This window comes from Zonotrichia leucophrys, chromosome 19, assembly GCF_028769735.1.
Source record: "Zonotrichia leucophrys gambelii isolate GWCS_2022_RI chromosome 19, RI_Zleu_2.0, whole genome shotgun sequence".
Lineage (NCBI taxonomy): Eukaryota > Metazoa > Chordata > Aves > Passeriformes > Passerellidae > Zonotrichia > Zonotrichia leucophrys.
Genome location: NC_088188.1, coordinates 9,055,723 through 9,074,939, shown reverse-complemented (window position 1 = coordinate 9,074,939; position 19,217 = coordinate 9,055,723). Strand labels below are relative to the sequence as shown.

The 19,217-nt window shown below is 46.9% G+C and overlaps 1 protein-coding gene across 1 annotated transcript in view; it reads right to left on the bottom strand.

Annotated features, from left to right (window-relative positions):
• The window catches only part of MED13 (mediator complex subunit 13), a 62,124-nt gene extending 47,219 nt beyond the window's left edge, over positions 1-14,905 (bottom strand). The window contains exons 1-3 of the mRNA XM_064729071.1: positions 14,665-14,905; positions 12,610-12,844; positions 2,593-2,761 (exon numbers count right to left, since the gene is read on the bottom strand). Coding sequence (XP_064585141.1) covers positions 2,593-2,761; positions 12,610-12,844; positions 14,665-14,730 — 470 coding nt within the window. The 5' untranslated portion in view covers positions 14,731-14,905. The remainder of the gene's footprint in view (positions 1-2,592; positions 2,762-12,609; positions 12,845-14,664) is intronic.
• Between the last annotated feature and the right edge of the window lie 4,312 nt (positions 14,906-19,217).

Here is a 19,217-nt window from a genome sequence, read left to right as displayed (position 1 = left end):
CAGGCTGGTAGGAGATGTATCAGCACCCCAGGTGCAGCATTCAGAGCTTTTTCCAGGTCCCTGTGTGTGGGGTTTGCTGCAGGGTCACGTTGAACCTTGGCCATGACAGAAATGTTCCTTTTAGCCAGGAGTGTTTGGAGCTGCAGAGGCAGCACACACACACCCATGGCAGGCTTTGGTTCTCTCCCACAGCCTGAACTGACCCTTCTGAAGAGCCCAACTTTGCTGAGAGCAGAGAGGATCCCAATTCTGGACATTGCTGGGAGGGATGGGCCAAGTTTGCCACGAGAGCACACATCTGTTCACCATTCCCCCACTTCACTCCAGAAGGGCTCACAGCATCACATGGCATTGAGCTATCTGGTAGGAAATACTGACATTTCTCAACAATAAAATATTTTACACAGATCTGTCAAAGCTATTTACATATTTCTCCTGTAGTTCTGGGTTACATATGATGAAATTGTGTGAGTAAGCACACAATTCCTTCAGTTATTTTCATCAAGCACGCTGACATTCTGACCTTCTTCAAAAAAGAATCGGAGCCTGAAAATTAAACAAACACTGCTATTTTATTTTAAAAGCTTTCATCAGCTTTTCCAGCTGCTCTAGAGAGCTTTATAGAATTACTCCAAGAGAATCCAGGACGTAACCAATGCTAGTTTAAAATGGCAATTTGGACAACCAGTTCCTCAAAGGAGGAAAGCCCAGACTGTGCCAACCCAATATTGGCCAAAATAGTTAAAAGTAAACTCTTTCCTCTTGATTTATAGCAGAAAAAATGGATGGACAAGGACACCCCAGAGAGGAAACATTTGCCCTGACCAGGGTGGAGAAAGAAATGCCTGGAACTAAAGGACAAGTTTATACATAAATTAAAAGCAGCAGTTCACAACTACTAATAGAAACACACACAAACATGTGCTTCTGCTTCTTTTGCTCCAAAACAGCTTCTCAATTTCTTTCAAGTTTAAATTTATTGCAGAAGATGCCAACAATGGCCAACTCCACACCCAACAAGCAAAGCCACTGATCTCAAAATTTCCTGCATGCAAGATTTAACACATCCATAGACACATACACACACATAAAAAAAAAAAAAAAGCCACACAAAAAATCCCATCATCTAAGCTTTAAATTACTTTGGATTTTAAAAGCTGATTTGGGAACAGCGATTAAACTTGTTCCAGCTAACCTAGTTTTTATTCATTTCATTATTTATTGCTAGGCAACATAGACCGTGTCAAACCACGTTAGAACCATGAGAAGAAGTCCTTCCAATTTAGATCAGAAATTCTCTCCTCCCTCCCAGCATGGAGGCCACATGGATCCTTTCAACAGCAGCATTCCCAGACAGCAGAACCATCCTGACATTCCAAACTCTCAGCATCTCCCATGGGATGCCATTTAGCCAAAGCTCAGCTGGGAGCTCTCCATGATGAGTCTTTGGTGTCAGCAAGCACAACTTGTCCTGTCACCTGCAGGGCCAGGGCAGGTGCACCTTCATGAGGTCCTTCATTCAGGACCTTAAGAAAAATACCTTCATTCAGGACCTTAAAAATAAGATATTTCATCCAGGTCCTTAAAGATGAGACACCTTCATTCAGGACCTTAAGAAAAATACCTTCATTCAGGACCTTAAAAAAGATACCTTCATTCAGGACCTTAAAAAAGATACCTTGATTCAGGACCTTCAAAACAAGATAGGACCTTAAAAAAAGGTACCTTCACTCAGGACCTTGAAAAAGATGAGATCTCTTAATTCAGGACCTTAAAAAAAGGTGCCTTCATTCAGGACCTTAAAAAAAGGTGCCTTCATTTAGGACCTTAAAGACAAGATACCTTCATTCAGGACCTTAAAAAAGGTACCTTCATTCAGGACCTTAAAGACAAGATACCTTCATTCAGGACCTTAAAGATGAGGTACCTTCATTCAGGACCTTAAAAACAAGATACCTTCATTCAGGACCTTAAAAAATATGAGATACCTTCATTCAGGACCTTAAAAAATATGAGATACCTTCATTCAGGACCTTAAAAAAGATACCTTGATTCAGGACCTTCAAAACAAGATACCTTCATTCAGGACCTTAAAAAAGGTACCTTCATTCAGGACCTTAAAGATGAGGTACCTTCATTCAGGACCTTAAAAAAGATACCTTCATTCAGGACCTTAAAGATGAGGTACCTCCATTCAGGACCTTAAAAAAGGTATCTTCATTCAGGACCTTAAACCCAAGACACCTTCATCCAGGTATCATTTCTTCCTACCTTCATTCAGGTATCTTTTTCTTCTTTTCTGGAATACTCCACCTTCTTTCCCAACACCCATTGTCCATGGTTTGGACATGGGTACCAGCACAGAGATTGTTTACTCCATGGTTTGGACATGGGTACCAGCACACAAGATATTGTTTACCATGTTTAGCGTTACTTCCTTTCATCATAAGAAACTTTTGAAGAACTCCAAAAAAGCCGCAAAATACGAAAGAGCAGAGACCCAGGCTTCAGAATAAACCATCCACAGGAGTCTCTTAAGCACAAAGAACAAACCCCCCAGCTTCTCCACGAGAGCACAGTGAAGGCTCCTACCTCTTGTTGATGGGTTTCTCATCCTTCTCGTAGGGCTTGACGAACCAGCGGCCGATGCGCACGAAGTTCCTGTTCATGAGGCAGCGCTCCAGCAGGTTGTGCACGGCCTTGAAGAGCAGCGTGCGGCACTCGTAGGACAGCCCGTTCTCCCACACGCCATCCTCCTCCTCTGCAAGGCACAGGGCAAACAGAAATCACCTTTTAGCCCACCCTGTCACGGCAACACGCGTCACAACTGTGGGATCTCAGGATCTGAGTCCTGAGGTGCCACCGAGAGCACCCTTGGGGGGCTCGGGAGTCCTGGAATGTTCCAGAAGTGTCTGGTGGCTGCACTTTGATCCTACACAGGAGACGACACCTGTATGAGGACAGGAGGGTTTCACCGGGGTGAATGGTGAAGGGATTAGTTAGTTAGAGAGTGAAACACAGGGTTTAGGATTTCTGTACAGGGGGGTTTAGAGAAGTAAGATGGAGGAATTGGGGCGTGTCCTGTCCTTCTTCTTCTTCTTCTTCTCCTCCATCTTCTGTGGTGATGGTGGCACTTTGGGATTGGTCATTACTGAAAGTGCACCGGGTAATAAGAATAAAAGGTATTGGGGAAAAATGATAAATATTGTACACGTAACTATGGGTATAAAGATAGGTGGCTGTCCGGAGGGCAGCACAGTGTGCTCATGGCTGGCTGCTGAGCAGAGCTCTGTCGGGCTGAAAGAAAATCTTTTAGATAAACAATTAATAAACATAAAAACCAAAAGAAGAACTGAAGCCTCTTCTCGTCCTTCGATACGCGGCTGCCCCAAGGCCACCCCGGGCCTTTCCAGGCCCTCCAAACAGCCGAAAACCCGACAACAACGGCCCCTTCTCTCCCACCAGGCTGTCAGAGATATTCACGGCGTAACGCGCAACCAAAGCCAGCCTGGGGTGTTCAGATAACTCTGCTCGCTTTGTGATGGAGCTGCTAAAAGTGATCAGCTGGAAAAATATCTCATCCCCCACAGGGAAAGAAGATTCAACAGTTGTTTGTACACAAAGGAAACAAGTGGCAGCAGCACGTTGTGTGTTGCAGGCTGCAGGAGCGCTGTGGGATCGGTGTGTGAGGTGTTTTGGGGAGTCCGGGTTACTCATCCTGCAGGATTGGTGACAATTAGGCTTAAAAATAAGTTTATCAAAACCAGACTTAATATATCTTGGTGTCTTTGAGTGGCATTGATTGAAGAAAGCCAGGAATAAAAGTCAGCAATCAACTGACCCTCAATGATAATGAAAAATGCTCAGATTCAGAATTTTGGTCAGAGCAACCTGATTCTCCTCACAAGACTCAAAACTGCCATTTTTCTTTTTAATTCAACATTAAAAATGAAGATATTTAAGCAGCCTGGCCCTGCTTTCTGATGTACAGAGAGAAAAATCAGCAAGACCATGCCCAGCTCCTACCGATGGGATTCTGCAGTCAAACACTGACACCTTCTGTGCCCACAACCAAACACAGGCACAGGAGCCAAGGTGATTTGCCAAATGGAAAAATGAGATTTGTGACAAGGAGCTGCAACTTCTTGCACCACTCTGGCTCGTGCTCAGTGTCTGAACAGGGTCTAGAGGCCCTCAAAGCACAAGCACAGCTCCAAAGAGCTGCACTGGCACTGCATTCCCTCACCCAGGTAAAACAAGGGACAGCTGGGAGTCCCTGATACCATTCATCCCCAGCAACACTCACAGCAGGATAATAATATAATAATATAATAAAGCTTGAGATACTGCCCTTAAACCCCTGGCACTCAGATCTTGCCTTTCTGGCTCTAATTCCTGGCATTTCATGGCTCACATCTACCCCTCAGGGTGTGCTCTGCTCTCCTTGGGCTAACCCAGCAGAGTTACTCTGCAATGCCATTGCTGGTACTGCAGGCAGCAGAGAGAGGAGAAGCTTGGCTGACATAGATAAGGAGACATTTTTACTCCAGTCTCTGGATAGTCATGAACAATTCAGGTCAGGGGGGACCTGTGGAGGTGATTGCTCCAAGCTCCCACAGAGCCCAGGTGGGAACAGCTTCTCCTCTGTCCCTGCACATCCCCAGGGGCTGGAGCCGGCTCTGAGCAGGGTCCTGCCTGCTCCCCTCTCCCTCACACACAATTTTGCTTCCCCTGCTTTGCTCCGTGGTCAGAAAACCTCACAACACAGGCAAATCCTTGCATTTAAATCCCCCTTGGAAATAAGCCCCTTCACCTTTCTCTGGAAGCCACTTACAAGCTTAAAAGGTTGCAATATTATTAACTAAAGTCTTGATATCCTTAAATTAGAGAGCGTCTAGAAAACCACACGCCTCAGAGTTTTAGTTAGGAAAAACCTTACAGATTATTACAATAAACAATATTTATGACAGAGAAGGGAATTTCAATCCTGCTGGAACCAAAACATGGTGAGCGTGTTTGTATTTTGGTATATTCCACACAGGGAAAAGTTCATTTCCACACAAGGCCGGTATTGTGAGTACAAGAAAGTTACTCCCAGGAACTCTGAGGGACAGAATAAGAGTAAACAAACCTGCCCCATCATTTATAAAAGAGGAGGTGTGCATCATTACAGATGAATCACTCCATGAAATAATTTTCTGGGAAAGACAAGGCAAAACAAGGAGCAGCATCTCCCAAAGCAGAGACCTCACCACAAAGTTTCCCACCTCACCACCCTACTCCGGCTCTGGAGCGGAGCAAAAAGTTGTTTTTAAAAACTGCAAAGCTACAAGATAACACAGTAACTCGCTGCAGCAACATCACCCAGGGCTCTGGTAACAAAAAGCAACAAAAGTCCAAAGTCAAAGGGTGTGAGGGGCCGTGGCAGCGCAGGGGGCGCTCAGCTCGGAGCAGAGCAAACATTAACTCCTGTGCCGGCCCACCGTGGACTTTAGCTATAAACCATAAACTCCTCGCCATCTCAAAGGTTACACTCCTGCTTTGTACACATCCAAGCACGTCCAGGAGCTTCCACAAGATTGGATGGAAGGAGCTAATTCCAGTTTTTATGCCTAATTTTGGTTTGGCGTTTTACAGATTTCACAGGATTCAGGAAATCACTGGGTTGGAAGAGACCTTTAGGATCATTGAGTCCAACCCAGCCCCAACACTTCACTGAGTGCCAAATCCAGGCTTGTTTTAAACCCATCCAGGATGGGGACTCCACCACCTCCCTGGGCAGAACATTCCAGAATTTATCACCCTCTCTGTAAAAAACTTTTTCCCAATATCCAACCTAAATTTCCCTTGAGATTGTCCCCTCTGGTTCTGCCAGTGCTGCCTGGTGTGGCAATGCCATGGATAACTGCAGGGATACTGAAATAACACAAATCTTGTGTTTTGATGCTCACACAAATGAGATGTTTCCATTCTCCATTTAGGATGGATGAAGCTTCATTCAGGACCACCAAGCTATGACTGATTTTCCAAGCAAGAACTTGCCCCAGGATGTAATTCCTGAAAGTTCTCCTCCCTTAGGTTACTGCAGAACCAGAGATCTCAGCTGAGTGTGTTACGTGGAGAAAGTGCAAGGTCTGAGATGGAAATCACAATTAAAACTCCAATTTTTGCTCACCAGGCCGCTGCTCTGAGTGAGGCACACCTTGCCACAGAAAGGGAAGGCAGAAGAAGCTGTCAGCTCAAGAAACCCTCACTTCAGAACATTATTCAAATTCATGCAAAAAGCCAGCAGTAAGTGTTCTCTGACTTTCTGAAGCCTATTTAGTCCTTCCCCTCCCCCTGTTTCAGTGGTGGAGAGAAGCAAACATGACATCTGCTCACATCTGCCAACTATTTTTCTTCTTAATTCAAATTGTTGTTTCTCGACATGAGAAAACCCCTCCCACTTAATAGAAATTGTACACAGCAAACCATTCATTGCAGGAGGGGGAGAGGAAGAGGCACTTTGGTCCTCTCATTTTTCTTCAACAACAAATCCAAATGTTCAATCTGATAATGCTAACAAACCAAAAGAAGTTGCTGACTCATTTTTCAAAAGGTGCTAAGCCACAATTTCGCTTTGGACAAGTGTTATCCACAGAAGAGCTCTGGCAGCCTGAAGGTTACAAGTGCTTCATTTCTGATGAGCTCTCTCAGCTCTTCCCCAGCACACTTACTGGGATGTCAATCCATTAAACAATTTATGCTCACATCCCACTGCTGCCTCTCTCTTTACATCACATATTAGACAGAGTTTTCCTCAAATGAAGCTAAAAATGATCAGGGAATGAGGAATTCATGGAAACAATGGCCAGGAAAAAGCAATTTGCATACTACACATAAACAAACTTTTCCAGTCAGCACCTTCTCAATATTACCAATTTTATTGGAGGCCTTCAGAACTTTTATTTTCTCCTTTCCATTCTTCCCACAGCTCACCTGAACCAGTAAAGTTCATTTTTACTGATTGTGCCTTTCTGTCTGTGTGGTGCTCTTGGAGGAGTAATGAAAAAATTTAGAGCACCCTCCAAATATAAAACTCTTGTAATTTTAGTGAATTCTGAATAAGGAGTATCTTTAAATATTAAAACATAATTTATGTCAGGTTTTTAAAGCATATTGTTATTCACAGATATTTAGTTAAATTGATTAATCAAGGATTTCTAATAAGTAATATATATTATAAATATAGATAAATCTATATTGCACAGATAAATATACAGCCCAGAAAATGCCATTTTTGACAAGACCTAAAACAGGAATTTCCCTCCTTCCTTTAGCACACAGCACACCAGTAAACACCAGTTCTTCCACAGGCCGAGTGTTTATCACACCATTAACAATATCTCCCTAATGCTCAATGAACTCTAAAATAAACTATGCAAAGAAACAAAGCCTCCACTTTGGGCTACAATTCCCCCCAATTATTTCAATTACACAGGGGAAAAATCCAGTCTCTCATATCAGGAGTGAGACTTTTCTTTTGGAAGCATTTCTCACCTCACAGGCTCCCTTTTTGCCTTTATATGACTGTGCCAGTTATAAAAACACTGACACACACCTGATTTATACAATTAAACTTCCTATATAAACCCCAGATTCCAAGGGAAGTAAATAAACAGAGCCATGTGAAACTGCTGCTGTACACAATATTGTAATGGTGTGACAGAAACACTTGGAGTAGAAGTTTTCCATTGAAAACCCCAGATTTTTGAATTAAAATATTTTAAACTGCTCAAAGCAAGAACTACCCAGCAAAGCTACTGAAATTCTGTTTTGAGGGCCTGAAACAAGTGAGAAGCAAAGAAAAAAAGGAAAACAATACAATTTTAAAATACCAGTGTAAGAATCTGAGTAAGACAGCTGAAGTTTGTTGCTCTTAGAGTGGTGTCTGTCATCCACACTCACTGAACAGAACCTGAATCCCAGACTGGGCACCCAAAATGTCCAAAATCCCCCAGTGAGAACACTCAGCTCCATTCCAGGTTGGTTTTTGTGCTGCTTGGCCTTTACCAGTGTCACACACAGGGGTTTTATGCTCTGTACCCAGCAGAATCTTTCCTAAATCCTGAATCTTTTCTAAATTCCAAAGCAGACCCTCTCTGTAAGAGTGTAGCCATGGCAGTTTGCAAGGATAACAAGGTAACTGCTCTCCCTCTCTATTTGAGGATGTAAGTTTGGCTACAAAGCCCCAGGAAAAGCTGAAAAACTTCCCAGCTAAAGGATCCAGTATCCCCCCCCACGCTGAGTAACTGCACACTCAGGTAGATGTGGCAGTGTAAGTGAAATATTTCAGTGTCCTGGTGTACCCAGGTGGTTTTGCACGTGCCATTGTACACACAACCAACACCAAACCCTCATTCCCTGCCTGTGACAAAGCATTTCCACCTGACTCCACTGATGTTTCACATGCATGGTGGTCAGGGAAAAACGGGGAGGGAAAGTTAAATCTTTGTCACCTTTGAGCTCACAGCGAGACACTGAAGTTTGATAAAACTGCCTCAGTCATTTTTGCATAATGCTTATCAGCACTTTTGCTGAAGTGGCTCCATCTCTAACATGGAGGGCTGAGGAAATGCTGAAGCATCAATGCAGCAGGAACACTTGGAATGCCTCTGCTGCCTCAGAACTCACAGACCCTGCCCAGCCTCGGGGCTGCAGCTCACCCTGCCCACACCAGGTGCACAATGCTGCAAAAGCCTCCTTTCCCCTTTTTGTCGGTATTTTTTGTAGGAGTTCAATGATCTCAGGGAGCAATTGTTATTTTAAAAAGGCATCACTGGCTGAACTCTTTTCCAAGCTGCCTTTGCCAGCTCCTTGCAACTGGCAGGGTTTGCAGCCCCTTGGAATGGAACTGGCTCATCCTCTGCTCTCCATTGTCCTGGAGCAGTGAGACACTCAGTGCTGACATCAGCACAACCTCGCTGCATTTTTGGGGACAGGGATTTGATCTAGAATGCACATGCACTGAAAAGCACACAGCACACGTCAGTCTGTGCTGCCATGACTGTTTTTACCAGCCAGACAAACACCAGGATTCTCCCCAGCTCTCCTCCAGCCAGCATTATTTTTATACATTTCCCCCTCACAGAAGCATGAGCAAGATTGTTCAGCAAACAAAAACTGATTATCTTGATATATGACAGACAACTCTTTAATTTTTAAAGTAAATTAACCAAATTTAATAGACACCAGAATGAAAAAGATACATCTTGCAGCTCACCATTTAAGAGATGCAATTTGAAGGTCAAAGCCATATAGCAGCATTCCCCTATCCCAGCATTAATCAAATTGTAACCATTTCCTTGGGACTATGTCTTGTACATAATTCATACCCCACTGTTCTCAGGTTTAAAATCATCTACTGCCAATTTAAAAGAAAATAATCCAAGAGCACAAGTAGCCACATGAAAATAAGAAAGAACCTTTCTAATAAAATAACTGCTGATCAGAGCTGTGAGAGACCATTGCCTGCTGAAATTGGAAGAGATGTCCTACTTTAGGGTTTGAGTTGCAAGAATTACTATAATCAAGCCTCACTGTCAGAACAAAAACATAACCTTTGAGGTTGTTAGAGGCTAAAATAACATTTCACTAACTTCTGTCTGCCTCTAGCTACGTTGGGATAGAAACAGAGCTCTGGGTTTTTGGCTGTATGTACAGTAAGTAGGTTCCTAGGGAAGGGAAAAAAATAAATGATTGAGTGAAGTCAATATTCCTGATCAATCAGCATCTCTGAACAAGTCTCCTTTTGACATGCCCCGAGGCAACAACAATCCCTGACCATCAACAAGACACTTATCCAAGGCTTGCAGTGAGAACCCTGCCACAGCCACGAGCACGATTCAAACGTGACTCCAGGGCACAGAGTGAACTTGCAGAATGCGCAGCTGAACACAGAGATAGCATTTATTTCTTCAATCTGATATGCAAAGATGGACATTCCCAACCCTGCATCCCCTGCTGAGGGCATCTTGGGAAGGGGACAAAAGGGAAGCTGACATATTTCAAATCCCCCAGGGCTGATAACCAAGATGTGTTCCAGTCACTGAACACCCATTGTTCACTGAAACTGCACCTCACCAAAAATTCAGAAACTGTCAGAATACCAACCTGTGCTGAACAGGCAGAGTTTCAGAGCAAAGGGAGCAGAATCAGGAGTTATTAATGTGGCTCTGGCAGATGTCTAACCAGGGCTCTCTCAAGGGCCACCTCTCCAGGAGAAATCTGTCCAAAGGCACCAAGGGACAAACTGCTCCCACATTGCTCCCTGTCCCCATCCTGCAGGACAATCCTTCACCCATCCAGCAGCAAACTTCCAAATGAGGCAGCACCTCAGCCTCCAGCAGCAAACAATTTCCAATCAATTTTGCAGGTAACAAGCCTGTGCTAAGAAGTCATTTATCATTCCCATTGAAAATGTAACAAGCAGTCATTGGGAGAACAAGGCAGTGTGAATTACCAGGAGAAATTGTCCACCGATGAAAAAATCCATTAGGCTACGACAAAGGTCAGATAACATTGTTTGGGTTCAGCCATAATTCTCTCTTCTATGAGATCCACGTGAAGATTTTGTGTAACAGCAAAAAGAAAAAGTGCAGCTGTGGGCACCCCTCAGCTGAGATGCACAGGAGGGTCTGTACCAGCTCCTGGCACCAGAGCCTCTCACACACAAATTCTCTTTTTCATTCCAGGAGGACAAAACCTCTGCAGTGTCAGAGCCAGCTGCAGGTGACAGCCTGAGGAGCAGCAGCACTGCACACAACACGTGTGGAACAGCTCTGGGGAAGCACAGGCACCCACAGGTGACCTGAACCAAGAAAATACCCAAAGACATGGCTGGGAGACTCTAATCCTGCACTATCTCTGCCTTACACCCTAAGAGAGGTTAAGAGTTGGTAATTCCCTGGGATGATACCTGCTTATCTACCTGTGCAAAAGGGGAATTCTGGACAAGCACAAACAAGGGGCTGAGCTGGAACTGCAGCTACAAACCACTGCTGTTTCCAAATGTCCCTCTGTGATAAATCACCAGCAGACAGATTCAAGAAGTGGCAAAGAAAGTTGCTCAAACAAATAATTTTAGTGGTTAGGCAGCACAAAATTGCGCTTTTTAAATGGCTTAAATTTCACTGGATTTCCCACTCTAAATGTGTTTGTCTCAATTTAATCCCACAACACAAACAATTCACACAGGTCCTTCCACACAAGTGCTGGTCTTGGCTCAGGGCAGGCCCAGGCCAAAACCAGCCAGCACTGGGTCCAAGTCACATCTCAGGCACACAAAGGATGTTCCCTGCAGGTCACAACTGAGGTTATTTATAGGTCATAAGAAGGAAGCCTCAAATGCACTAAAATATCAAGCAAACTCCAGTGTAAGTGCCATTTAAAATGCAAAGTTTGTAGTTCCAGGACAGACAGGAATAGGAGCAACAGCTCAATCTTTGAAGTCGACTATTCAAAGAAATAAACATCATTTCAGTGCGTCAATTGTTTTTCAGATCACAGTATTTTTGTATGAAAATTCCACACATTATTAAATTGTTTCAAGTCAACTTCCTCAGTGGCACTTTAAACTCCTGTTTGTTCTCCAGCTTATCCACACACACACACACAGAGGCAGCATTAACAATTTCTGGTTACCAGGTCACCAAACCTTGGGCTCATTTTACACTTCAGTAATCTGAATACTGTACATTATTTGAAAGGAAATTAGAGTGATGTGTTTGTTGTTTTTTTTTTTTCCCTCGAATTAGTTGAGTCTCACCTTTAGACTCACCCAATTTAAATATCTAACTTCGTCACCTTGCTGATAAGCAGCTGGAACCATCTACGTGGGGAATTGAGCTCAACAAGCAAACAGTTCCAAAGCAAGGTGCCAAATTTGAAGTACAACATTATTGAGAAATACAAATATTGTCAGTCTTTCAAAAGGCTGGGTTTGAAAGCAGGTTCAGGGCAACAGGAAAAGTGGGGGAGAGGAATCATAAAAACTAAAAGGTTTACAGATTTTGCATGGAAACAGCTGGTTAGTTCCTGGTGCCTCCTTCTGAGGGCTTCTCACTGATGGTGTGAATTCCAACCAAAACAACTCCAAAAAGCTCAAGAGTTGCCCAGATCTCTACACTTCTTATTACATAATAAAATGAGCTTTACTATTTGAATTTGAAAATTCTAATTGCCCAAACAAAAGGGATCTTATCAAAACATGTTTAAGACATCACTTGTGAATCACAGGCACAGCTTTCAGCACAGCTTTCTCATGAAGAAGCTGCCAAAACTCATAGGCTTGTGTTTTGTTTCTTTCAAGGGAACAAGTGGGGACCAAAAATCCAAAAATCCCTTGTTTCTGAAAAATCCAGCAGTCCAAGGGAGAGAGCAGATGGTTGCAATAATTTGGAGAGGGTTACAGCAACAAATTCATCCTTTCTGGAGCTAACACTCCACCTGGTGCAGGTGTCGGAAACGAGCCCTGAGCAGCAGCGAGCAAAGAATGCACAGATCCCTCCAGTGACCAAAGAACGTACAGATCCTTCCAGTGACCAGAGGAAGGTGCCAGCAAGCTCCTACCTGAGAGATCATGGTGGATCAGGTCAGCAAAGTTGGGGTCATCCCCCCACCAGAATATCCAGAGCTCCCTGCGGCCGGGCCGCTGGTCGCGGCGCCAGACGCTGAGCACGTCGGCCTTGAGGCAGCGGCTGAAGCTGCTCAGGATGGGATCCTCCTCCGTCACCGGGAACAGGATGGGGGCAGACGTTGGGCCCTGCCACACGTAACGCTTCCATTTAATGCCAGTCAGATCAGCCTGCAGGGAGAAAAGGGCTGTCAGCGTGCGGGCACATCCACGGCGAGCGCGTCCGCGCGCGGGCAAGGGGATCCGAGAAAGGGATCCCCCAGGATTTCGTGGAACTGGGTTGGTTGGTTGGTTCTGTGTGCTTTAGGATCCCTGGGTGCTCCCAGTTTAATAACTGCAGGAAAGCAAGAGCTGTTTGTTTTCACTGCAGCTTTAAGGGTACACAGAGAAAAAGCAGATTTGATTTCAAGTAAAAGAGGGAAAGACGAGTGAGTAATGTTATTATTCACAGACTGACACGGCCCAATCTCCTCAGCACTTGCCTTAGCAAAGAACATCTTTCTTTTTGCTTACTTATGCATACACTGCCTTTTCCATCCAAGATTACTCCATGGAAATAGGTGATACAGTAAATCACACATTCTTCCAGCCATCTACCACTTGGGAAAATTTCACAAGTTTCTCCATGGCAAAAAATTCTGTCTCTCCCCCAGGAAATCTCTCGTCCTCACTGATTTTACCAAGAGCTATCATACTTTTCATTCCTCACACCACATTTCAACGATTTAAATCCTCGTTTTATCATTCAATTATATGTTAGACCTGCAACCACGCTGATAATGATCCACTAAACCCCTTCCTAGGCAAAAATTAATTTGGCTTTACACAGGGAAAGAGCTACTACCGTGTGTAACGGGAAGCACACAATTCCTGGATTATCTCCATCACAACACCAAGTTTTAGCACTCAGTTTTTTCACTCCAGCACAGGCACCTTAAGGCAGGTAGGGGAGGCATTGCCCCGGGTTCTCTTTGGGAAGGCAGAGCCAGGCAGGCTGGCATTTGCTAAGAAGTTACTATTTTTTGTCTTCCCAATATGACAACACACAAAAGATTACTGCAACATTTAAACCTAACATGGCAGCCTCCCTACCTTCAGCAGGAGAGCAATTTAGATGAAAGGTTGTCTGCAACAGTTGCTACTTCAGAAAGACTTTCAGATTTGAAATTGTACTATTAATCTGGAGCTGCAGGCCTGATGCAGGCTGCAGACACAGTCAGGCCGCCCAGATTCCCCTCCATCCAAAAATATGAGTGCCACAGATTGGCACAGGATTGTTGTAACAATCTCTAGGATCATAAATATCAGGCAGACAGCTAAGATTAGCTCATTTGCATTAAAAGCTGATGAAACAGCTCAGCACAGACACCAAAAAATTGCATCACAGTCCAGTTATATCGAATTTACTCTTGGAGCTACCAAAATTCAACAATACCAACGATTTGATATTTGGGTTAAAAAAACGACTACAAAATGGTGCACATCAAAACACAAGACAGGCAGGGCATCACCAAAATAAAAACAGGGCATCACCAGAATAAAAACAAGCAGGGAAAGGGATCCGCGTAAAAGCGAGGAAGAAGGGGAGGATTTGCCTGGGATGTCACGAGTGAGGAGGGAAAAGAGAAAGTTCCCCGAGATGTGGGGCCGGGAGCAGCAGCAGCTCCGAGAAACACCAGGCTCAGAAGCAAGGGAGAAAGGAGGAAAAGTTGGAAGGCACGGAAAGGGAAGGAAAAGGCGAGTTCCAGGGAGGCTGCTATCCAGGAAGAAAGCGGAGGGAGGGGCGAGGCGAGACAGACAGCGATGGAGGGGAACCAGAGGGGCATGGGAGAGTTGGCTGCTCCAGGCAGGGCCTACTCCGAAGGGCTCATCCAGCAGAAGCTCCGCTAAAAATGGCTGCTTTGCTTCCACTGCCCCTTCCCCCTCCCCCGGAGCTCCCAGCCCTTCCCTCGGTGGCCCCGGGCGGCTGCGAGCCGGGGGCCGACACTCACCAGGCAGAAGAGGTTGGAATGGCAATCCTCCAGGCTGGCCCCGTTCGGCACGAAGCAGGAACTCATCCTCACAGCCACAACCCACACGCCATTATCCCACAGCCTCCGACAAGAAAGAAAGAGACAGACAGAGAGAGAGAGAGAGAGGGAGAGAGAGGGAGAGAGGGAGAGACAGACAGCGAGAGGGAAAGGGGGAGGGGGGCTCTGCACACGCACAAATAATAATACAATTAAATAAGGGATTTACAGACACACGCACGCGAAATAGTGGCAGGGGGAATAACCCGCGAGGAGAGACAGAGAGGTGTGGGAGAGAGGGGGGGGGAAAATATTAAAAAAAAAATTAAAATATAAAAAATTAAAGAGGAACTCAGAACGTTTTCTCGTCTTCTGGAGCTCAATCGGGGGTGTAAAGCCGCCGTGGAAGGGGAGAACAGAAAGAGGGAGGTGGTAAGTAATCCAACGACGGGAGATTAAGATCAAAATCCTCCCTGTTCCTCTTGTCTTCTCGTTCGCATAAGGAGGGGAGGGAGAGGAGGTAAGGTGAAGGGGTAATTGATCCAACAAGAGAATAAAAATGGGGTAATTAATCCAGGGGGCTAGGGGTAAAAATCAGTTGACATCCCTCCTTCCTCTCTTCTCAGATGCCAAGCAAGAGAAGCAGGAAAAAATAAATAATCCAGCGGGGGCAATTAATCCAGAACCCCCCCTCCTCTTCCTCCTGTTCCTTTAGTCATCAGATGAGAAAGGGGCAAATTGTGGAATGACTGGGAAGGATTGGCCGTGGGAGAGAGAAAAATCCAGGCTCGTCTCTTCGGAGTCCGAGGGCAACAGGGTGTGGGGGGGTCAGATTCTTCTCCCCTGCTCCAAAAATATTCCAAATAAATTAAAATTTAAAATCATAAAAACAAACTTCAGGGGCCAGAAGCAAGGCCAGTCTGAAGAATTCGTAAAGGCAGAGCAAGAAAAATTTCCTGGGGTGTACCCCAAAAAAACATCTGCGGGGGCAGGGGAGGGGGGAAGGTATTCCTTGAGAGAGAAAGGCCGCAAAAGTCTCCTTAGCAGCCCAGCGGGGGATTAAATTCCCGTGTGGAAACCCCCCCTCCCCAAAACGAAATACTCTTCGCAGCGAGGGCGAAACCAAAATATCCTCCGCTGGGTAAAAATTCCTTCCGTGGGGAAAGGAGGGAGGGGGAGAAGGGTGGAAGGAGGAAATTGCGGGTGACCCTCGAAGTCTCTTCGGGGAAGGATGGAGGAGTCTCCGGGAGGCCGATCCCCAGCCTTTTCGGGGGAGGAGGAGGACGCGGTAAATCGCAGAGTGTCTTCGGGGAGCCTGGTCCTCCCCAGCTGTCCTCGGGGGCCGGGGGACCCCGCAAAGTCTCTTCGGGGGAAGCGGAGCCCTCACCGCGGGCAGGGGGACGCGACCCCCGCCAGAGCCCGGGGGGCGGCGAGGCGGGGAGGGACCAGCTCAGCTGCGAGGCCGGTCCTTTAAAAATAAAGGGAAAAAAAAAGAAAGAAAGAAAAAAAAAACAACAAAACAGGGGAAGAAAAAAAAAAAAAAGCGCGAGGGGGGGGAATATAAAAAACGATCGTCTTCAGCCGGAGCGGTCTGTGCCGGGGGGGCGGGGGAGCCCCGAGACCGCTCGCTCTCCTCAGGTGCGGGTCCCCGCGGGGGCGGTGGGCGGAGGGCCCCCTCCCCGAGGCTCCTGGGCAGGGCGGGGAGGCGGCGGCCGAGCCCCGGGCTCTGCTCAGCCCGAAGGGGTCGGAGCCCCGCAATTCCCGGCGCCGCCGACACACAGGGACGCGGCGGCCGCCGCCGCTGCTGCCGCTGGCGGAGTCGGTGCCGCGAAGCCCCCGCCGGCGCGTCGCCTCCCCTCAGCGGTGCCTCTGTCGGCGGCTGCCCGGCCGCGGCATCCTGTGGCGGCGGGAGCCTCAGCGCGGGTCCCCCATGGCCGGAGCGGGAGCGGATCCGGCTCCCGGGTAATTCCGAGACCCTTTTTCTTTAATGGCGGCCACAGGGACGGCGGTCGGGGCCCCCCTGCCGCGCTCCCATTGGCCGCCGCGCCGTCACGTGGGCGCGCACCGCCATGGCCGCCGGCGCCGCTGGGGGAAGGCGGGTGCGGCGGCGGCGCGCGGCCGCCAGGGGCGTCCGGGGCGCTGCGGAGCCCCCGCCTTGCTCGTTGGGCCGGCGCCATCTAGCGGCTGCGGGAGGCGGCTGAGCGGCGGGGCCGCGGGTTCGAATCCCGCTCCGGCCGGGCCCGCGGCCCCAGGGATGGTGGGGATGGCTCGGGGTGGAAGGAGCGCGGTGGGACAGCCCGGAGCGCAGGATCATGTCTGAGATAATGCCATGGGGGAGGCTGTGCAGCCTCTCTGGATAAAGTGCCCCTTGGATAAGTTCTTCCCCATGTTCAGGTGGAGCACCCTGGGCATCAGTTCGTGCCCGTTGTGCCATGTCCCAGCACGCAGCAGAGCCTGGTGCATCTTTTGGCAGCCCCATTTCGATATTTACACCCTTCCCTTGTCCCTGCTGGGGCTCCCATCCATTCCAGGGCTGATCCCGGTGTGGTCCCGGTGTGGACTCAGCGGTCCCTGTGGAGATCCCTGGATTCTGTGCCCAGCCCAGGGCACCTCCGGTCAGCCCGGGCCAAAGTCCGGGCACAGAGCGTCCCCCAGCTCAGGAACACTCGCCTTGGCTCCCCTGCCACAGCTTCCACCCCTTGGCAGAGCATTCCCCAGATCTGCACAGAGCAAATTCCAGAGTGAGGATCTCGGAGCCTTTTGGAAAAGATAGAGCAAGAATTGTGAAAGCTGACTTTAATATTTAATGCAAGCGTTAATGCTCTCACTAGTCCCACAGACAGCCTCTCTGCCAAAGCACAGACCAACTCCAAACCCATTTTTTTCCATCCATGCCCGGATCCATATTGTGCAGTTCAAGAGGATGAAGTAGGTGGCTTCTCTGTTACTACATGCACAGATTTGCAGAAGGACTGTGAGATTATTCAGAATTAAGATGCTACAGTGACAGTGAAAGCTATTTTTAAGAGATGTTTGGAAAGTGTATGCATCTTACTAATCCTCTCATATTACACATTAATTTTCTAGGCAATGCCTTGCATGTAAAATGGAAAATTTTAAATTACTATATGCAGAATTTTTACTGCAGCGTTTGAGTGAAAACACAAACCAGTGTAAAGCACCTAAAGTAAAAGAAAGCCCTGAATGTCTCAGCTAACCTGACATTCACATTAAAATATGATATGTTCATGCAACAGCAGCACGTTGATCACAACTATGCAACACGATGATGTTTCAAAGGCCCTGCAAATTATTTCAGGACTCCTGAACAAGACGAGCGACAACCTTCTGCAAATGTCTTGATAGAGTAGGAGGAAAGAAGGACACTCTATAAATAAACTTATATGATAAGTTAAAAAAAAGAAGTGAGGCTAGATATATTCACCAAGAGAAACTTTGAAGATTTACTCACACTGAGCCTATTTTTGTATGCCAGTGTAGGCAAGCAAGATTCTTCTTTTCATCTAAATAGAAGCGGAGTATTTTTAAACGCAGGAGATTCATTCCCTCAGTGCTCGTGGCAGCACGGCAGCTGGGGCCGGAGCCGGGATGCGGGGGGAGGGCTCCGGGGGAAGCAAACCCCTTTCCAAGGGGAACAGATGGTTTTCCCCGGGCTGGCTGCAGCCCAGGAGCATTCCTGGGTGCCCAGGGCCAGCCCCGGCCCCTCGGGAGCCCCTGGGCACCCCCATGGCCCTGGGAGAGGCTCTCGAGTCACTCCTCCCCTCGGGGAAATGTGAAGGGCATCGGGGAAAGCAGGATTCTGCACCAAGCACATGAGAGCTGGTTTGGGTTTGTCACTAAGAGGGAAGAGAATCCCTTGGTAAAAGGGATTTGGTAGATTTGGATACGCAGGACAATACTTCTTGCAAGTCTGGATTGATTTCAGGATAATTTTCCCATTTCTCTTCCCTCAAACTGCACAGCTCAGTGTCTGGAAGAGAGGATTAGTGTCTAACGCTGGGCTTGGTGTGGCTGCACCTCCAGCTTTGAGGACCTCAGCTCACTTCTCTACACAAAGCATTTTGGGATCTGGTTCATCAGCCCTGACACATCCATCACAACAAATCCTTCTGCAGGATCCCTGCAGAACATCCAGCAAACCTAAACCCAGGATAAGGAGCTGATAAAACATCCACCAAAGAGGGAAGCAAGCTAACACATCAATTGGGGAATTCTGAACTCCAGTTCCTCCCTTGCAGCTTTCCCAATTCCATGGACAGAGCAGCAATGCACAATGGAGAGCAATCACACCCATGGCTGGTGAGTTCTGCACCCGAGACACCGCCTGCCCTTTGTACTCTTTGGGAAATAAAACAGAGAGGAGGCAGATTAAAAAAGCATTGAGGGAAAAATGCTGTTGAAAATGTGCTTTGTTTTGTATATAGGTTCTTATAGAGTTCTCATCTCTGCAACTTCCAGAAGTGCATTAAGCTGCATAATTAGCATCTGTCACATGAAGCTTTTCCCTTCCCTCT